An 18,623-nucleotide genomic window follows, 5' to 3' on the forward strand; every position below is an offset into this window, starting at 1 on the left:
TGAGGAGGAGAAGCATTGAATTTCCCATGGCTCGAGGTGAAAATTGCAACAAGCTAACAAAGCACCAAAATTTCTCATACACAACTCATTTTGTTGAGGACTAAGTTGTTGTCCATTCATAGGACTTAAAAAAGTATTCATTATTAGCCTACACCTCTCAGGGAATGTCTCCATTAATTCCTTCATGGCACAAATGGTACTTAGGTATGGATCACTCTGTTTCAGACCAGAATTCCATCTTCACTTGCATACCTCAAATATTTCTACATTAATTTCCTCATTATTATGCACAATCTTCCATCTACTCCCTACAATCTTTTTAATGATGGGAACACTACCTACCATGAAGAGTCCATAAATGAGGCCACAAGAAACACTGCTTCATTTAAAGCCTTATACTAGTATGCATTACACCTTTTATTTATTCTACTCATTGACTGCAATTCCAAAAACATATGCAAATTTGTAACTGAGTCAAGTCCTTAAGCCCTTTAGCCCTCCTATGTATGTGAACAAGTGCACAAATTGGAGGAAAATAGATGGAGGCACTTAGCTTTACCCTTGGACAAAGCTCAGGCTCTTAAGGCATAGTGTCATATGTCTCAGAGGCTACACATGTCAAACTGTCATGTCATGTGCTAACATCATCAAACCATGTCATCTTCCACTAATGCACCACGTCATCTCTATTAGCCAATAGGGTCATGCCACATGTCTCTATCCCATGTCATTAATACAAAATAAAGGGGGTACCAAGGCTTGTTTGGGGATCCAGGGAATTTAACTTATATGCCTTCAATATCTTCCCGAACTAGCATTGGCCCGAACGGCCCAAATGATTGGTTCCCATGCCTGTTTGGGCGTTTGGGACTCGAATGGCCTGAACTAGACTGAATGGCCCGAAATGGCTCTCTACCTTAACTAACTGCTAGAATTTAAAAGTCATTTTCTCATGAATCCTTAGGAGATTTTCTAAGTGCCATATACCATTGGAAAGGTTTTTGTATGACCTATCCATTTGAGCAATTTACAGGAGTATTTGAATTGATCCATTGCACCAAAAATCCCTTCAAATATAGGTCATTAGCCACTACAATTCTGCAAACATCAAACACACATCAATGATTGTTTGACATAAATGACTCCTCCTGTGCCTCTCCAACAATCTCCCCCTGAGCTTAATACTTCTTTATGTCAATGACTCCTTTGACATTAATAACAACACTCTTTGACATTGATGACAACACTTTTTCCAACAATATCCCCCTTTGGAATTGATGGTAACATTTCGAAACATTTTTGAGACAACGATGTCCAAAACATATAGCAACGCTCCTCCTGAAACCTATCAAGCTATTCTCCCCTTTATAACACTCCACTTACAATGTTTGGGGCATTTTCCTTTCAACATTTTCTACTCCCTCTTTGACATTAAAGGTAAATGGGTATGCATGAAGCCATCTCCCCCTTAAGACGATCCAGACTATATTAATCTGTTTGGAATGCGTGGTGTAATTAAGATCCTAATTAGGGTTCCACTATTCTGGGCCAATTTTTACATAATCTGAAACAAATCAAACAAGCATCCATCACTTGTTCGATTAAAAAAAGGATAGAGGAACAGAGGGAACTCAGCGGATCGTGGGTCCTGAAAACTATGATCGCTCCCTTCCGGTTTCCATAAATCCGGATCGCAATTCTGTAGACAACAGCGGCAGTATTTTTCAGGATCTCTGCGTTCCAGATCCTGCTTCAGGTTCGACTGGTGTTTTCTCCGCCTCCCCGGTTACGGAGGGTTCCCATTCGACTTCTATTATTCCTCGCTCTCCCAGGAGTTCTGATGCATCAGCGCTGCGTTCTGTTGCTTCAACGCTGCATGGGAGATTGGCTGATGTACTGACAGACCTGTCGGATTGCGTGAAACCGTTCTCGGTATCGCTTAACGCTGGATCGGTGAGTGGTTCGGTTGATAGAGCTGGGGAGGCCAGCGGAGGTTCAATCACCGCTCCCCACCCCTCATACGATGGTGTTGTTTCAGCTGAACCGGTTGATTGCGGCGTTACAAGGGACCGGTCCTTCGACAGCGATGGGAGCTCAGGTATTAACGGCTGTATCAGCCCTATCGATTATGATTCCAGCGTCAATAACCGATTTAGGTTTGGTGGCATTAATTCAAATCAGCTCGATAATTTAGATAATGATTCGCATAGGAATGGTGACTTGATTAACGATAGTCATTGTATTTATAATAATAGGAATATTATTGTTAATAATAATAACAACCTAGATAGTGATAATACTCGGCATTGCAATAATTTGAATTATAATGATGATATTAATAGTTACGATAATTATAATAATGGTTTTTGTCTCAATAATAGTATTAATATTGATTCTAGCTTTAATTATAACAATAGTGATAATATTAATGATTTGAGCAATAGACTCTCTGGCTTGAAAATTAAGAGGAAAAATCGGTCTACTGCTTTGACCCCTTCTTCTTCTTCTAGTAACAAGGTTATTAATCTCTCCAGTTTCGTTTTTCCCCCTGCTGTTTTTAAAGTTTTGAGCAAAGGCTTAAATTTTGCCTTAGCCCCTAGAAAAATCCCTGTGGAGGATATTATCTGTGATATTGAGTTTGGGATCCGAGGTCTACCCGATAGGATCAAGGATACTATCAGGCAGGATTGTGCAGTGGCCTTGAGGAAGGCTAAGCCGCCCAAGAGTAACCTCAGCAGAGATGAATCTTTAGCTCTCAGATCCTTAAACCAGAACAAGGATATCATTGTCCTTAAGGCTGACAAGGGTGGTGCCGCCGTGATTCTTAACATGGTTGATTACCGCAGCAAGATGTTGGATCATCTTCATAATAGTGGAAGCTACAAAAAGCTTTCCAAAAATCCCTTGAAGAAGGTTGCTAGAAATGTGGCTGTGGCCATTAAATCCATTGGCTCGTTGAGTTCCTTGCACCATAAGCTCATTGAAAGCAACCCTATTACTCCTAGAATCTATGGCCTCCCTAAGATCCACAAGGAAGGTGCCCCCTTAAGGCCCATCGTCAACACCATTGGAGGTCCTACCTATCTTCTAGCGAAGTTCCTGGCTTTAAAGCTTAAGCCCCTCGTTGGTCGGACCGAGTCCTTCGTAAAAGACTCTGCCTCCTTTATCGACGAGCTCAAGGACATTAAGCTTGATCCTGGGGACATTCTTGTCAGTTTTGATGTTGTCTCCCTGTTCACTTGCATCCCTATTAATGAGGCCATGATTGTGATCAACCGCCTAACGGATCCTGACACGGCTAGGTTGGTTGAGATCTGTCTCACTTCCACCTTTTTCTGTTTTGAAGGGGAGTTCTTCGAGCAAACATGTGGGGTTGCTATGGGATCCCCCCTTTCCCCTGTTGTGGCTAATCTGTTTATGGAAGATTTTGAGTCCAAAGCTTTGAACTCTTCCCGGCTCCTTCCTAAGCTATGGAAGAGGTATGTGGATGACACCAATGTCATTTGGTCTCATGGTCAGGATGAGCTTGATCTCTTCTTTGATCATCTTAACAGGCAGTCCTCAACCATTAAGTTCACTAAGGAGCAAGAAGTTGATGGATGCCTTCCTTTCCTTGATATTCTTATTTCTAGGAATGAGGATGGTTCCCTAGCCCATCAAGTTTTTCGAAAGAAAACTCATACGGAGCAGTATCTTCATGCCAGTTCCCACCATTTCCCAGCTCAAAAGATGGGGGTTCTTAGTACCCTTGCTACTCGGGCCCTGAGGATCTCAGACAAGAAGAGCTTTGAGAAGGAAAAATCCCATCTGCTGGATGTCTTTGTGGAGAATGGTTACAGTAGATACATGGGTCATAGGGCTTTCCTTAAAGCTTCCAAGAATTCTCTGGTGAAAAGAGAGCCAAAGGATCGTGTTCCTGGTCTCCTTCTACCTTATGTTCAAGGGACCACTGATAGAATTGGTAGTTTTCTCAGGAGACATAGTATCTCGGTGTCCTTCAGGCCCCTGAACACCATTCGTTCGTCTCTCAGATCGGTGAAGGATCCCATCGACCCTAAAGATATGAAAGGTGTTTATTTGATCCCTTGTTCTTGTGGGACCCCCTATATTGGGGAGACTGGTCGTTCCATTAATCAGAGGATTAGTGAGCACGCAGCGGATCTGAAGCATAGGAGATTTAAGTCTTCCGCTTTGGCTGAACATGCGGAGAAAACCAATCATCATGTTTGTATCGAAGAAGCCAGTGTTATTGCTAAGATTCCGCATTTCCATCATCGAAAATTCAGGGAAGCGCTGGAGATTGAAAAGAGACCTAGCAATCTCAATAGAGATGATGGTTGGAAAGTCAGTAGGTGTTGGGTCCCAGCCCTCTCCTCCTAGTCGTGTTTTCCGTCCTCTTTGGTTTTTGTATTGTTATTTTCACTTTTTTATTTATGTTATTGTCATTATTTTTATTTTTCTAATCGCCTTTCCTATTTTTTGATTATTTAAGGGCCTCAGGGTAACTTATTTCCTTTCTGCTTTTATTGTTTTTCTTTATTACTATTTAACACGCAATTTTTATATTATTTAGCTGTATACATTACTCTATACATCTAATTTTTTCCCTTTTATTTTTATTCTTATTTAGTTATTATTATTATTATTATTATTATTATTATTATTATTATTATTATTATTAATTTTTATTTATTTATTTATTTATTTTAATTTATTTTAATTTTATTATTTTTATTTATTTTATTCATTTATTTATTTATTTATTTTTAGTATTGTTTTTATTTTTATTCTTTCAGTTATGTTTTATTCCTATTTAGTTATTCAATTTTATTTATTTATTATTTTAACTATTTTATTTCATTTTTATTTTTATTATTTTTCGTGTTTTATTATTATTTTATCTTTATTTAGTTAGTTATTATTTTTATTCACTTTTAACGATTATTTTTATTACTATTATTATTAGTATTATTAATTTTTATTAATTAATTAATTTATTTATTTTTATTTATTTTTATTATTTATTATTTTTATTATTTTTATTTATTTTATTCATTTATTTATTATTTTTATTTTTATTCATTCAGTTATGTGTTATTCCCATTTAGTTATTCAATTTTATTTATTTATTATTTAATTATTTTATTTCATTTTTATTTTTATTATTTTTCGTGTTTTATTATTATTTTATCTTTATTTTAGTTAGTTATTATTTTTATTCTCTTTTAACTATTATTATTATTATTATTATTAATTTTTAATTTTTATTAATTAATTAATTTATTTATTTATTATTACTTATTTTTATTTATTTTTATGCCTATTATTTTTATTTTATTTTTACTATTGTTATTCTTTTTATTTTAGTTATTTATTTTTATTTTTATTTTTATTCATGTTTATTCACGTTTAACTCTTATTCATATCTAGTTATTTATTTTTATTATTTTAATTATTATTATCTGATTTCATTTTTATTTTATTTTTATTTTATTTGTTTGTGTATTTATTTTATTTTTCTTATTTTTATTTCGGGTTTTTATATCTATTTATTTATTTATTTAATTTGTTATTTTTATTATTTTTATTCAGTTAGTTATTTCATTCTCACTTAATTTATTCTTAGAAGCGGTCCGTTGCAACTAATTTTCTTTTAATAATAATTGACCTTTAATTTTTGATTATTTACTGATAAACTATTATTTTGATCTTGGTCCTTTGGTCAATATTAGCGGTTGGTCAAACTAGCCGTTGGAGGCTCTGCTCGGTCTATATAACATGCTAAGCTAGATCTGTTTCTTCAACTTGTCCTGACGATGAACCACACTGGTTGGTTCGAAACGCGTCGACAAATGACATTCCATGTGATTTTCGCCGAAATCTTTCTCTAACTTAATATGGATCACAGAAGCCTAAACTCTATTAGAGGGAACTCATGCTGATTGAAGAACAACTACATAATATTTCAAGCACCTACTCTGAAGGTCATGAATCTTCGACCTCTAAGGAAAACTTGCTTCACCTTGAGACACTAAAAGCATCCATTCTGGTTGAACAGGAGGCTACTTGGAGACTGAAGAGCAGAGCCATTTGGTTGGAAGCGAGTGACGATAACACAAAGTTTTTCCACATCTACTACAAAGGTCGTAAGAACAACAACACCATTTGGGGCCTACAAGATCAGGATGGACAACTACAAACCTCTTTTGCAACTCTTGCGGGTATGGGTAGGGATCATTTCCAACACCTCTTCAAGGAGCCTTCAGGAATCCCTATTGCTGAGGTGGTTCGCACTACTCTACTTTTCCCCCATTTTACCCTCGATGATGACAATGAGAAGATGATGGCACCAATCACGAAGGATGAACTTCTATCGGTCCTCAAGAAGACTCAAAAAGACAAAATCCATGGATCGAATGCTTGGTCGGTGGAGTTTTTTCTTAGACTTTTCGAAATACTTGGTTATGACCTCTTGAGAGTTGTGGAGGACTCTCGAACACATGGAAACATACATCAGGCTTTCAACTCCACATTTATATCCCTGATACCTAAGAATGACAACTCTTCCACTTTCAAGGAGTTCTGACCTATTTCACTTTGTAACTGCATTTACAAGGTCATTTCTAAGATTATCGCCAACAGATTAAAGCCTATTCTCTCCAGGAACATCTCTCCAGAACAATTTTCCTTTTTGTGGGGTTGCTCAGGAAGGACTCCATAACATCAAATTGAAGAAACTAAAAGGGGCTTTATTAAAGATTGATCTATCCAAGGCATTTGACTGTGTCAGTTGGACATACATCAAACTTCTTCTTACACAGTTGGGTTTCTCTTTGGACGTCACTCGATGGATTATGAGTTGTATATCTATAGTTTCCTTTGTTGTACTAATCAACGGATCTGTCTCCCCTTTCTTCAAAGTGGAAAGCGATCTTCGAGAGTGTTTCCCACTTTCTCCTTTACTTTTCCTTCTCGTGGTCAAAGGTTTGAGTAGATCACTTGCTGATTTGAAACATAGAGGGCTTCTTGTTGGCATTGAGGTGGCTAGAGGTTGCACCATTACTCACCTCCTTTTCGTGGACGATATCCTTATATTCTGCAATGGGTCACAAAGGGATGGCTCTTTTGTTCTGGAGGCCCTCAAACTCTTTGGTGATGCCACAGGTATGATTATAAACCATCTTAAATCCACACTGACCACATACTTTTTAAGTCCTGATGATCTCAGTTTCTATCAGAATAGTTTTCCTTTCACATTTTCTCCCATGGACTAGAGTCTCAAGTATCTGGGCTTCCTGCTGAAACCAAATGACTACCTCATTTCTGATTGGGAATGGATACTTTCGAGAGTGGAAAAAAAATAAAACATTGGAGTTTTAGGTGGCTCTCTCGTGTTGGTCGACTTGTCCTTGTAAAATTTATCCTTGAATCTATTATGGTTTAGTAGCTTTCTCTCTCGTGGGTTCCTAAGGGAACCCTTGGTTGTCTTAAACAACTCTGCTACAACTTCCTATGGGTTGGTTGCTCTAGAGCACAGGATTTTCCTTGGGTTGCATGGGACTGTATTTCCCTACCAAAGGCTTGGGGAGGCTGGGGCATAAAAAACTTTACTCTTTTTGTTGAAGCTCTGTCAGCTAAAGTGGGCTGGAGAACCATCACAACCAACCAACTCTGGTCCATGGTTGTCTACAAGAAATACATTTACCCTTTGTCCCTTGAATACTAGATTTGATCACCTGACAAGCCCACCAATTGTTCTATTGTTTGGAAGGCAATTATCAACTCTTTTACCCTTATATCTGATGGACTGGCCTGGGAGGTCGGTAGGGGTAATTGCCTTCGTCTCGAACTAGACCCATGGGTGGGAAGTGAAGATCACCATAGACTACCAAAGGCCATCATTGTTTTCCTGAGGTGTTAAGGGTTTTATTTCCTCGGCCAGATCGGGGCCCCCGATCAGGACCCACTTCTACCACACGCTTGGCTTTCTGGAGCTCAGTTATAGTTAGTTGGGGATCATTTACAGATTTGGGAGAACTACATCATCTCTTTAAAAAGTTCTCACATTCGTCTTACTGAAGCCCCAGATGAATTGATCTAGCAATACTCCTCAGATGGTATATACATACCTCGTCAGGGTTATCTTCAACTGATCGCAAACAAGGTCCCTGAACAGCGTGAATCATGGTGGAGCAGTATCTGGAAAATTCGTTGTCCACCAAAGACAAAACTCTTTATGTGGTGTGTTCTTATGAACAAAGCTCCTACTTGGGACATCCTACAACACAGATCTAGGATCGGGCCTGGTTTTTGTATATTATGCAGAGAACAGGGTGAGAATATCCTTCATCTTTTTAAACATTGCAACTACAACAAAGTTGTTTGGTCGATTTTTACCAGTTCTCTTGGGTCCCAATACGACTGGCCGGTTGGTGATACCATCAAGGAGACCTGGCTACTTTGGTCACAGAACTCGAACACTCGAGATAAATTATGTCTCCCCCTACTTGGATGTTGGGGTATATGGTTGGCCCGGAATCAGGCTACTTTTCAGGACAAATATCTTCCACCAAAGATCATTGCTACGAGATCACTCGCTCTCTTGGCATCTCTTCCCAAATAGTTTATCACCCATAGGCACAAGATTATAAGAGAGCTAAATATAGATAAAATTTTACCCTGGGCTTTCTTCGACGGTGCATCACAAGGTGAAGCACGAAACTGTGGTGGAGGGGCAGCTCTATATCTAAATGATCTCCACTACTACAAGATTACGATGAATCTGGGTCAAGGATCGAATAATTTTTCAAAACTGTTGGCCCTTAAAATACTTACCATTCTCATTATCGACCTTGGACTGGCCTCCATCAACATTTTTGGGGATTCACTCCTTACCATACATTGGATGAATGGGACACAACAATGCCACAACCCCCAATTACAACCCCTTATCAATGAGATACACAGGTTGACATCTACTATTGCTCATATATCTTTTACACATGTTCACAGGAACACAATCTTATGGCAGACTTACTCTCCAAGGAGGGGCTCCGACTAGATAGGGGCAAATTACTGATTCAGGAGTATCAAAATGGGACCTTTTTTGGCTTTTATCACCGACCTTTTATGGAGGCACAGATGATAGTATAGAGAGAGGTTGACCTCTACTCTATTTACTATTTTTTGCATACTTTATTTTTGATACATATATTGTGCCATCATAGACTGTTATATTTATTTTTTGATAAACAACAACAAATATTGACTATGTTATGCACAAATTATCTTAGAATATATTTTATATGCTTATGACAGAATATCAAATCAACAATGAATATGCATATGATGATGTAAGGCTATATTTCCAATCTTAGCTAGATCAATATGATCTATACGCCGAATGTATACACATATACATCTATAGAATGTGATTTTGTTATATTAATAAAATTACGCTTTTTTCCCGTGAAAAAATAAATAAATAAATAAATATCCCCCTTAAGCCATGCCTAATAAAAAATAAATGGGAACATACTCCCTACATGTGACATATATAAGGCTTCGGCGTACATAATTCATATAGGGAACCTTCAATTTCATTGTTGTTCTCCTGCATCTTACTCTTTAAATTAAGCAACAACAAAGTAACTACTAGTCCTTACTCTTGTCGAGTCATTTGTGTTGAACATTTGGTGGCAGCAATCATTATTTTCATTAGAAAATCAAAAGGAGAAATTATGATTTCCTATGCTGATTAAGTCACACTCAATTGCACAAGTCAACCCCACTTGTGAATCAGTTTGACCCCAAGGTCAAAACCCTCCTTCAAGCACACATATAAATAGAATTTTGTTGACCTAATTTGGAACCATCATCACACTCATCAATTTGACGTGAAACAAGGAGACTTGTCCACACATGTAGAAAATAATGCTATTGTGGCATCATACTTCATTAGTATATCTCATATAAGAGATTAACTCAAAGCTATTGAAGAAGAAGCATTCGACAAAGAATTGGTAGTTGTGGAAATGGGTAGGTTGCCTGAATCTTGGGACTATTTTGCAATGAGCATTAATGGTAGAGAAAATTGACCTTCCTTTGATAATTTATAGGCTACTTGCACTCAAGAATAATCAAGCTTCCTTTCCAGAGGAAATATTGCAAATCCAGGTGAAGACTCTCAAGCTTTTGAAGCTCACTTAAAGAAAAACAAAGGTAGGATAAATTTTGGAAGATTTCAAAGAAGTACAAGTATAAGAGCTAATTCAAGACCTGCTCCAAGACTTTCTCCACAAATAATACATCTCCTTCCTCTCAAGATAGAAGAGACATGACAAATGTTTAATGATTTCATTGGCAAGCATATGGTCATTATCAAAACAGGTGTCCTCAAAATCGTGATTATCAAAGGAATGATGATCGAAAGAGGAAAGGGAAGCACCATGCTTCTGCATTTAATCTTAATGAACCCTCACATAACATGAGGTATGGAAAGAGAGATTATGATGATGAATACTCATTTGATTAGGCTTTTATAGGTTCCATTGCAGGTCATGATGAAATATGGTTGGTGGATAGTGGTGCCTCTAGGCGCATGACTAGAAGTCGTGAACATCTCTCTGAATTGGTTAAAAATAAGATAGCTCAAAGAGTTGATATTAGAGACAATGCGAAATATGAAGTCAAATGCATTGGCTCATCATCCTTCCAACTAGAAATAGGGGGTAATGCATAGTACTTTAATGTTTCTAGTTTGAAGAAGAAATTTTTGTCCATTTCATCTCTTGAAGACAAAGGTTATAGAATTTATTGCGTTGATGGACAAGTTCTAGTATGGAAGAAGGACTCCTCCTTTGAATCTACCAAATTCATTAACGTATGAATTGGAGCCCTATATCGTCTCCTTGGTCAATCTATTCAAATATTGATACACAACACATTTGATCTTTATGAATTATGGCATTGAAGGTATGCTCATGTTCATTATAAAGCTTTGTCTAGAATGAATGATTTTGTTAAAGGTGTACCTAAAATCGAAATTGACATCATGGAGTTTCAAAGGATTTGCCCTTGGTAAAAATGTTAAAGGAAGATGTACTAGTAGTCATAGTAAATCCAAAGGAATATTGGATCTTATGGATTCTGATGTTTGTGGGCCTATGTCTAAAAAATCCCTAGGTGTTCATTTGTATTATGTCACTTTCATTGATGATTACTCCTGTAAAACATGGATTTATTTATTGAAATACAAGGATGAAGTATTTGAGAATTTTTGGGAATTCAAGGCACATGTTGAAAATGCAGGAAGAAGGATCAAGACTTTAAGATCTAACAATGGAGGAGAGTATGTATCCAAGGAATTAATTTCTTTCTGTAGGGATGTTAGAATTAAGAGGGATTTGATAGTTCCCTACTATCCTCAACAAAATGGAATTTCTGAAAGGAAGAATAGGACTATTATGGAAGCTACCAAGTGTTGAATTTTGTAAATATGGCTAGTCTTTATAATGTATATTCTCGTCATTTATATATTTATTAAATCATGTCCTCCATGCTCAAAAATAAATTATATTACTTGTATGTGACAAAGAAAAATACAAGGCGTGTTCTTCATGACCTTGGAAAAAGAAAATTTTGAATTTTAAATATTTGTTTTTGTCTCCACAAGTTGTCCAAGTCGCCCCTCCAGCAGTCAAGTCGGCCCAGACTTCATTGGCACCCATTCAACCCATTTTTTCACTATATAAGAAAGGCATTCAACCTCTCCTCAACTAGAATTCAGATCTTCTTTATATATTTATCTGAGGCAATTGTATATGAGGCAAAAGAAGAAGTCAAGGAGTAAAACGAAGATCAAAGATAAGTTGAATCTCTTGGAAAAGGATGAGTTTCTTTGTGACTTATCTCAGTGTTAGAAGGTCAAACTTCTTTCATCTATATTTGTATGTGTAGGACGAGAATCTTTGGTTAATCTTTGAAGAAAGGGATTGAGGTTTCTATGACTCATCATTGTGGAAAGGGGCCAATATTTTGTGGTTTATCTATGTGGTAGTAGGCTAAATTTCTGTGGCATTCACTCTATGGAAAGAGGACTGAATTATTTCTATTGTAGGCAAATAAAGGAGGGTTGACTTGGAAACTTGATGGTCGAAATTGTTGGTTAGTTTTTCCATGGACTCGACTTTCATGTCTCTCTTTTTGAATTAATTTGATAAGGAAAGGATTGTTGGGCTTTCCCCCATGTGGGTTTTCCCAGGGTAAACTCTTATGTTATTGTGTGGTTGTCTCTTTATGATCCTTATGGCATTTTTTTTTACAGTTGAGCTCCTCTATGTAATTACTTTATGATGAAAATATTATTGAGAAATATTAAAGTTATAAACATCATAAGAATAAATTATCATCTTAGAAGATGCCCAAAAATATCAACATGGTATCAAAGCTTTGGGTAATAGAGAAGCCCAGGTCTTGAAGAGAAATGTAGCCCTTATCCAAGGACCTGTTATGAAGTGCCCTAATTTTCTCTACTATGACTAAATTTATGTTATTGGTATAGGGATCAAAGTATTTTTGGATTGAACTCGTCGTGCCTTAAATAGGCCTCAGATATCTATCACAAAATTATGAAGAGGCTGAAAATTATCTCAAAAGTTGATTTTAGAGGTCCAAACATCTCAGACTATTTATGAGTATATCAAGTCTAAAATTAATTGTATTTATATTAAGTTGAATGACCTTTGTATTCTTTCAATCTCCAAGATATGCCTCAGACCTCAATCTCATAAAACCGTGAGCATCAGTATGTTGAATGCCTCAACCCTTGAAAAAGGTATAAACCTTTTGAGGAAACCCTGATAAAGTACCTCAAAGAGATCAAATAATTGGTTCATAGTAATCATATCATCCTAATAAATTACCCTCTTATGATCAAAGTCTCGAGAGTAAGTCTTGAGCATAGCTCTTGTGGTTCTATCATCAAAAAATCTCTAGTTCATATTCACAGTAATTGACATCTATTGTCTAAATTAAAAAGGTCAAGCAAATCATAGGAGAAGCCAAATTCTTATAGGTACTTCGTTATATAAAATAAGATTATGAGACTTACATACATTGTGAAAGCCAACCTGATTGATCTCTCCAAAGTTTGTTGTCACCAAATTCTAACGTTAATGGAAATTTTTTGTTTTTGGAACTATTTATAGTAAGGGACAATGCCAGATTGTGTAAAGTTAGTCACCGATGGCTTTCAAATAAACCTTGAAGAGGACAACGAAGAGAATAGATAAAATATTGTAAGTCATATCCTCTAGTTGCCTTGAATGGAACATGTCATCTTGTGGAAGCATTTTGTCAAGTAAGAAAAAGGTGATTTGCATTATAGAAATCTGATTAAGCTCTTGAAACTCTGATAAAGTTTGAGCTACTTGATCCTATGATTTGATGACTTTTTATGACTCCAGAAGTTTAATAATCTCTCATCGTCTAAAGGACTACTGAAGAGTCTGTGAGTATTATGAGATTTCGATGTAAAAGAAGTTGATTCTTTCTTTAGGATTGAAAAAGAAAGTCCCTCAAAGACTTCGTATGATAGATACATTAAGAGTAAAAAAATGATCAACTCCATAGCCTTGAACATTTTCGTACTGACTTGAAAATGAATGCAAGAATGAGTTTGTAAGCTCTAAGACACTTTTAAGGGATTATGAAATTCTAGGGTATGAAAGATTAGGCACTCCAAGGTTTTAGATAACTAGGGTCAGTAAACCCTAATAAGCATAAAGGATTTGGGTTTATGGACTTTTAACAATATAGGCTTTGAAGTTACATACCCTAGCTAGACATTCATAAACCTTAAATACTTGGAGAAGAAATACTAGGGTTTATTAGCAAAACCGTAGGATAAAATGTTTTCTCTAAAATAAGAAACCCTAAAAAGGAATGCCATCATGACGATGATGTGGATGAATCCAATAAAAAATTGTTGATAAATGCAAGAGGACTAAAGACCAAGAGGCAATTGATATCTTTTCAAAAAAATAAGTATTTTATATCTCTCTCGTTTGATTATTATAATTTAATATTAGTTAGTCTCTTGTTCTTTTCTTGATTATAATTGTTTTCCAATGGTCTCCTGTGAGGATTACAGGTACATAGTAGAAGTTGACAAGGATTTGACAACGGTTCGAAGAAGTGGAATATCGAAGCAAAGCAAGAAGACTTTCCCTTATTCATGACTTGTGTTGAGAGATATAGTGCTAGATGATATGAACTTAGAGGGAGAATCTTGAACTATGCTTTGATCATGATGTATACAAGGTCTCCCAGTAAGAGGGAGATAATCATGACAAGACATTTGTCCTTGTTGAGAGAATGACCAATTGTCTCAGTATGAGAGGGAGAATTCGGTTTGGGTATGTGGAAAGGATTTTTGATCTAGTGAAAAGAACATAGAAATTTATGGTTGAGCCAAAATGTGTTCCTAAACATGTGGCATCATGGTACAATTGGTCATATATGTTTTTGAGAAGTACAATTGTTGACTTAGTTTGGGAAAATAGTGTTGAGGAAGAAAGAATTTGTTTTTTCCATTTGGGCTTCGTTATAATTTTCTTGGATAAGCATGAAGCAACCTCTTGTTTCACATTGTATGGCAGAAAACATGTGTATTGTAGCTAGATTAGAAAGTTTATAAATTTTATGACTTATAAGGCTAGTTGTTGGATTATTTTTCAAGCATTGGTGGTGACCATGTTGACAGATTTTAGCGTGTATCACTTCATTTGAGTCATGGTGTTGAAGGGAGATGTGAAGTTCCAGTACATCTTCATGATAAGTAAATAACTGATATTATTATTGGAATTTTATGTAATTCAAGGACAAACTTGGGTTTGTGGAGATTTCCTCCCTCATTAAGAGGGAGAGCTTATGACAATTCGTGGACATTCTCCTTGTGTCTTCATGACCTTGGTTGGAGAATGGTCTGATACTCTCCTTATGTCATCTTGACCTTGGTTGAATAAGTTCTCCCTATGTCATTATGACCTTGGCTGGAGAATGATTCGATAGATTAGATATCACCATGGATTGACATTCTTCTTGTGTCATGTACTATGACTGAATTAGGGAGTTTATCCCTGTGTCAAGTACATGTACCTTGGTTGAAGAATGGTTCGATGGACTAACTTTCTTCTTGTGTCACTTCAACCTTGGTTGGAGAATAAATTCTCACTATGTCATTTTGACCTTGGTTTGAAGAATGGTTCGGCAGAGGACATTCTCACTGTGTTAGTTAGACCTTGGTTGGAGAATAGTCTTAGAGGCTGCTAGGATCTCTTTCTAGAGTGAGAAGGAGCCTCCCAGCATCGTGCTTTGATATCTTTCTAGAGTGAGTTTGTTTTTAGCATCATTCCAAGTTTCAACAAATGGGGAGACTGATTGAGAAATAGCCAAAGAGGAAGTAGAAAATCCCACCCCCATCATGCTCTTCTCTTTGTCAAGAGTGAGCTTGTTTCTTACCAAACAATGCATATGTGACATACATCAAGGGTATTGACTAAGTTATGGAAATGTGGTTGTTGTTGGTGACTATAATATTGATGATGATTCTTATCGTAATCATGATGATCCTTCCCTATAGAATTGTCAACTTTAGAACCTCTTGATAGTGATTATGAATACCTCCCTAGTTAAGAGGGAGTGTTTAATTTTGTAAGTATGGTTGATCTTCATAATGTGTATTCTCATGATTTATATATTTATTAAAGCATATTTTTCATGCTCAAAAAGATATTATATTATTTGTATTTGACAAAGAAAAATACAAGGCATGTTCTTCAAGACCTTGCCAAAAGAAAATTTTAAATTTTGAATATTTGTTTTTGTCTCCACAAGTTGTCCAAGTCGGCCCTCTAAATTCAAGTTAGCCTAGACCTTAGTGGCACCCATTTAGCCCATTTTTTCACTATACAAAAAGGAATTCTACTTCTCCTCAAGTGGAATTTGGATATTTTGTCCATATTCATCAGCGGCAATCATATTTGAGGCAAAAGAAGAAGTCAAGGAGTAGAACGAAGATCAAAGACAAGCTGAATCTCTTAGAAAAGTTTGACTTTCTCTGTGACTTATCTTTGTGCTAGAAGGTCGAACTTCTGTGGTGTATATTTATGCATGAAGGTCGAGACTTAGTGGTTAATCTTTGTAGAAAGGACCTGAGGTTTCCATGACTCATCATTGTGGAATGGAGTCAAGCTTTTGCGGTTCATCTCTATGGTATTAGGTCGAGGTTTTGTGGCATTCATGTTGTGGAAAGAGGACCAAATTCTATCTGTTGTAGGCAGATAAAGGAGGGATGACTTGGACACTTGATGGTCAACCTTACTGGTTAGTTTGTCCATAGTATTGATTTTGATGTCCGACTTGTTGAATTAATTCTATAAGGAAATGATTGTTGGGATTTCCCCCATGTGGGTTTTCCCAGGGTAAACTCTTGTGTTATTGTGTGGTTGTCTCTTTATGATCCTTATGGCATTTGGATTATTGAGCTCCTCTGTATAATTAATTTATGATGAAAAGATCATTGAAAAATATTAAACTAATAAACATCATAAGAAGAGATTATAAGCTTAGAGAGCGCCCTAAAAAATCAACACCAAGGTCATGCTTCATGATCAACAATTGTCGATGTTTCTTTAGGCACAAGCTTTGAAGACAATTGTATGTGTTCAAATTAGACATCCACACCAAATCTTGGACTACAAAACTGTTAAATAAGTCTTCACATGTGAGAGACCAAATGTCGAACATTTAATAATCTTTGGTTATCTTGCTTATGACCATGTGCCCAAGGAGAAAAGGATGCACTTGCAACCTTCCAGGAAGAAGGGAACTTTTGTTGGCTACAATGAAAAGTCAAAAGGCCTTCAAGGTCTATGTACCAAGACAATGATCTATTGAAACTTGCAGGGATATTACATTTGATGAATATGCGGCTTTTTGGAAGTCCAAGGGATCACACTTGGACTTTTATAATGAGATGCAAGTGGCTCTTAAGAATGTGGAATAGAAATCCAAAGAACCTAGACCTGTAAAATGAGATCCTCATGAAGAGTCTAATGATCCACATGAATTTTCTGACTCACCAAGGGTCACTATACCAGAGAATAGAAAGAGACTTTCTTGGCTTGAAAGAAATTTGAAGGAAGCTAAAGGACATGGAGCACCTCATGGGACATTAAGGGAAAGAAAGAGGTCAAAGAAGTATTCAAGTTATGTAGCAATGATGTGTAAGATCATTAAGTATGAGCCATCCACCTAAGAACAAGTAGTTGAGCATCAAGTTTGGAAATATTTATGTTTCAAGAATACTAGTCTATATTGAAGAATGACGTTTGGAAAATCGTGCCAAGGCTTGAAGGAAAATTTGTTGTGTCTTCCAAATGGATTTATAAAATGAAGCATGCAACTAATGGAAGTATTGAAAGTACAAGGCAAGATTTGTGGCCCTAGGATTCTTCCAAAAAGGGGGAGAGGATTATGAAGACACATTTTCTCTCATTTCCAAGTATTCTTCTATTAGATCTATCATTGCTTTTGCTTCTATTGCAAGTTGGAAATTGCATCAAATGGATGTTAAGACTCCCTTTCTGAATGGAGTATTAAAGAGGGAGTTTATATTGAGTAACCTCAAGGCTTTGAGGTTCATGATAGAGACAAACATGTTTGCAAATTGAAGAAAGCCTTGTATGGGCTTAAGCAGGCTCCTCGTGCATGGTACCCCCACAATGATAGCTATTTGTTGAGCCTTTGTTTCAAAAAGAGTGATGTTGATCCAAATTTGTAATTCAAAGTTGTTGAAGGTGAGCTCTTGATTTTTCTATTGTATGTAGATGATTTGTTTTTTACAGTGTCTGAAGTTCTCATTGTCCAGTGTAAGGGGGAGCTAACTTATGAATTTGAGATGAAGGATATTGGTCTTATGCATTACTATTTGGGAATGGAAATTTGGCAAAAGCCTGATGAAATATTTGTTGGAAAAGACAAGTACACTATTAAGATCCTTAAAAAATTTAGCATGATGGAATGCAAGTCTCTAAGATAGACTTACGTTCGGGGTACCATCAAATTCGGGGGAGGGATCAAGATATCCCTAGGAAAACCTTCAGGTGTCACTATGGCCATTTTGAGTTCTTGGTTATGCCCTTTGGGTTGACCAACGCACCTACTACTTTCTAGTCCGACATGAACCATGTGTTTCGCAAGTAATTGTGCAAGTTCATGTTGGTGTTCTTTGACCACATATTGATTTACAACAGGACACGAGAGGAGCACCTACAGTATATAGAGGAGGTGCTTAATATTTTGGAGGGGAAACAATTTTATGCAAAGTTGTCCAAGTGTGAGTTTGGGATGACTGAGATGCTCTACTTGGGGCACATTATTAGAGAGGATGGAGTGTGGGTGCATGAGGAGAAGACTAGAGCCATCCAGGACTATCCAATTCCTTGAAATGTGACTAAGTTGAGGGGTTTTGTGGGCATTTTCACATATTACAAGAAGTTTGTAAAGGGCTTATCACAACTAGCGGCACCCCTCACAGACCTGACTAAGAAGGGGGCATT

General features: G+C 36.6%; 1 protein-coding gene across 1 annotated transcript in view; it reads left to right on the top strand.

The window, feature by feature from the left end:
* The first annotated feature begins 1,310 nt into the window (after positions 1-1,310).
* LOC149140003 (uncharacterized) overlaps positions 1,311-18,623 on the top strand; it is a 349,910-nt gene continuing 332,597 nt past the window's right edge. The window contains exons 1-2 of the mRNA XM_089450875.1: positions 1,311-1,445; positions 1,612-2,954. Of these exons, the coding sequence (XP_089307001.1) occupies positions 1,311-1,445; positions 1,612-2,954 (1,478 nt within the window). The remainder of the gene's footprint in view (positions 1,446-1,611; positions 2,955-18,623) is intronic.

This window comes from Pinus tabuliformis, chromosome X (genome assembly GCF_031772625.1).
Source record: "Pinus tabuliformis cultivar Carrire ecotype Pingquan chromosome X, CPIR1, whole genome shotgun sequence".
NCBI lineage: Eukaryota > Viridiplantae > Streptophyta > Pinopsida > Pinales > Pinaceae > Pinus > Pinus tabuliformis.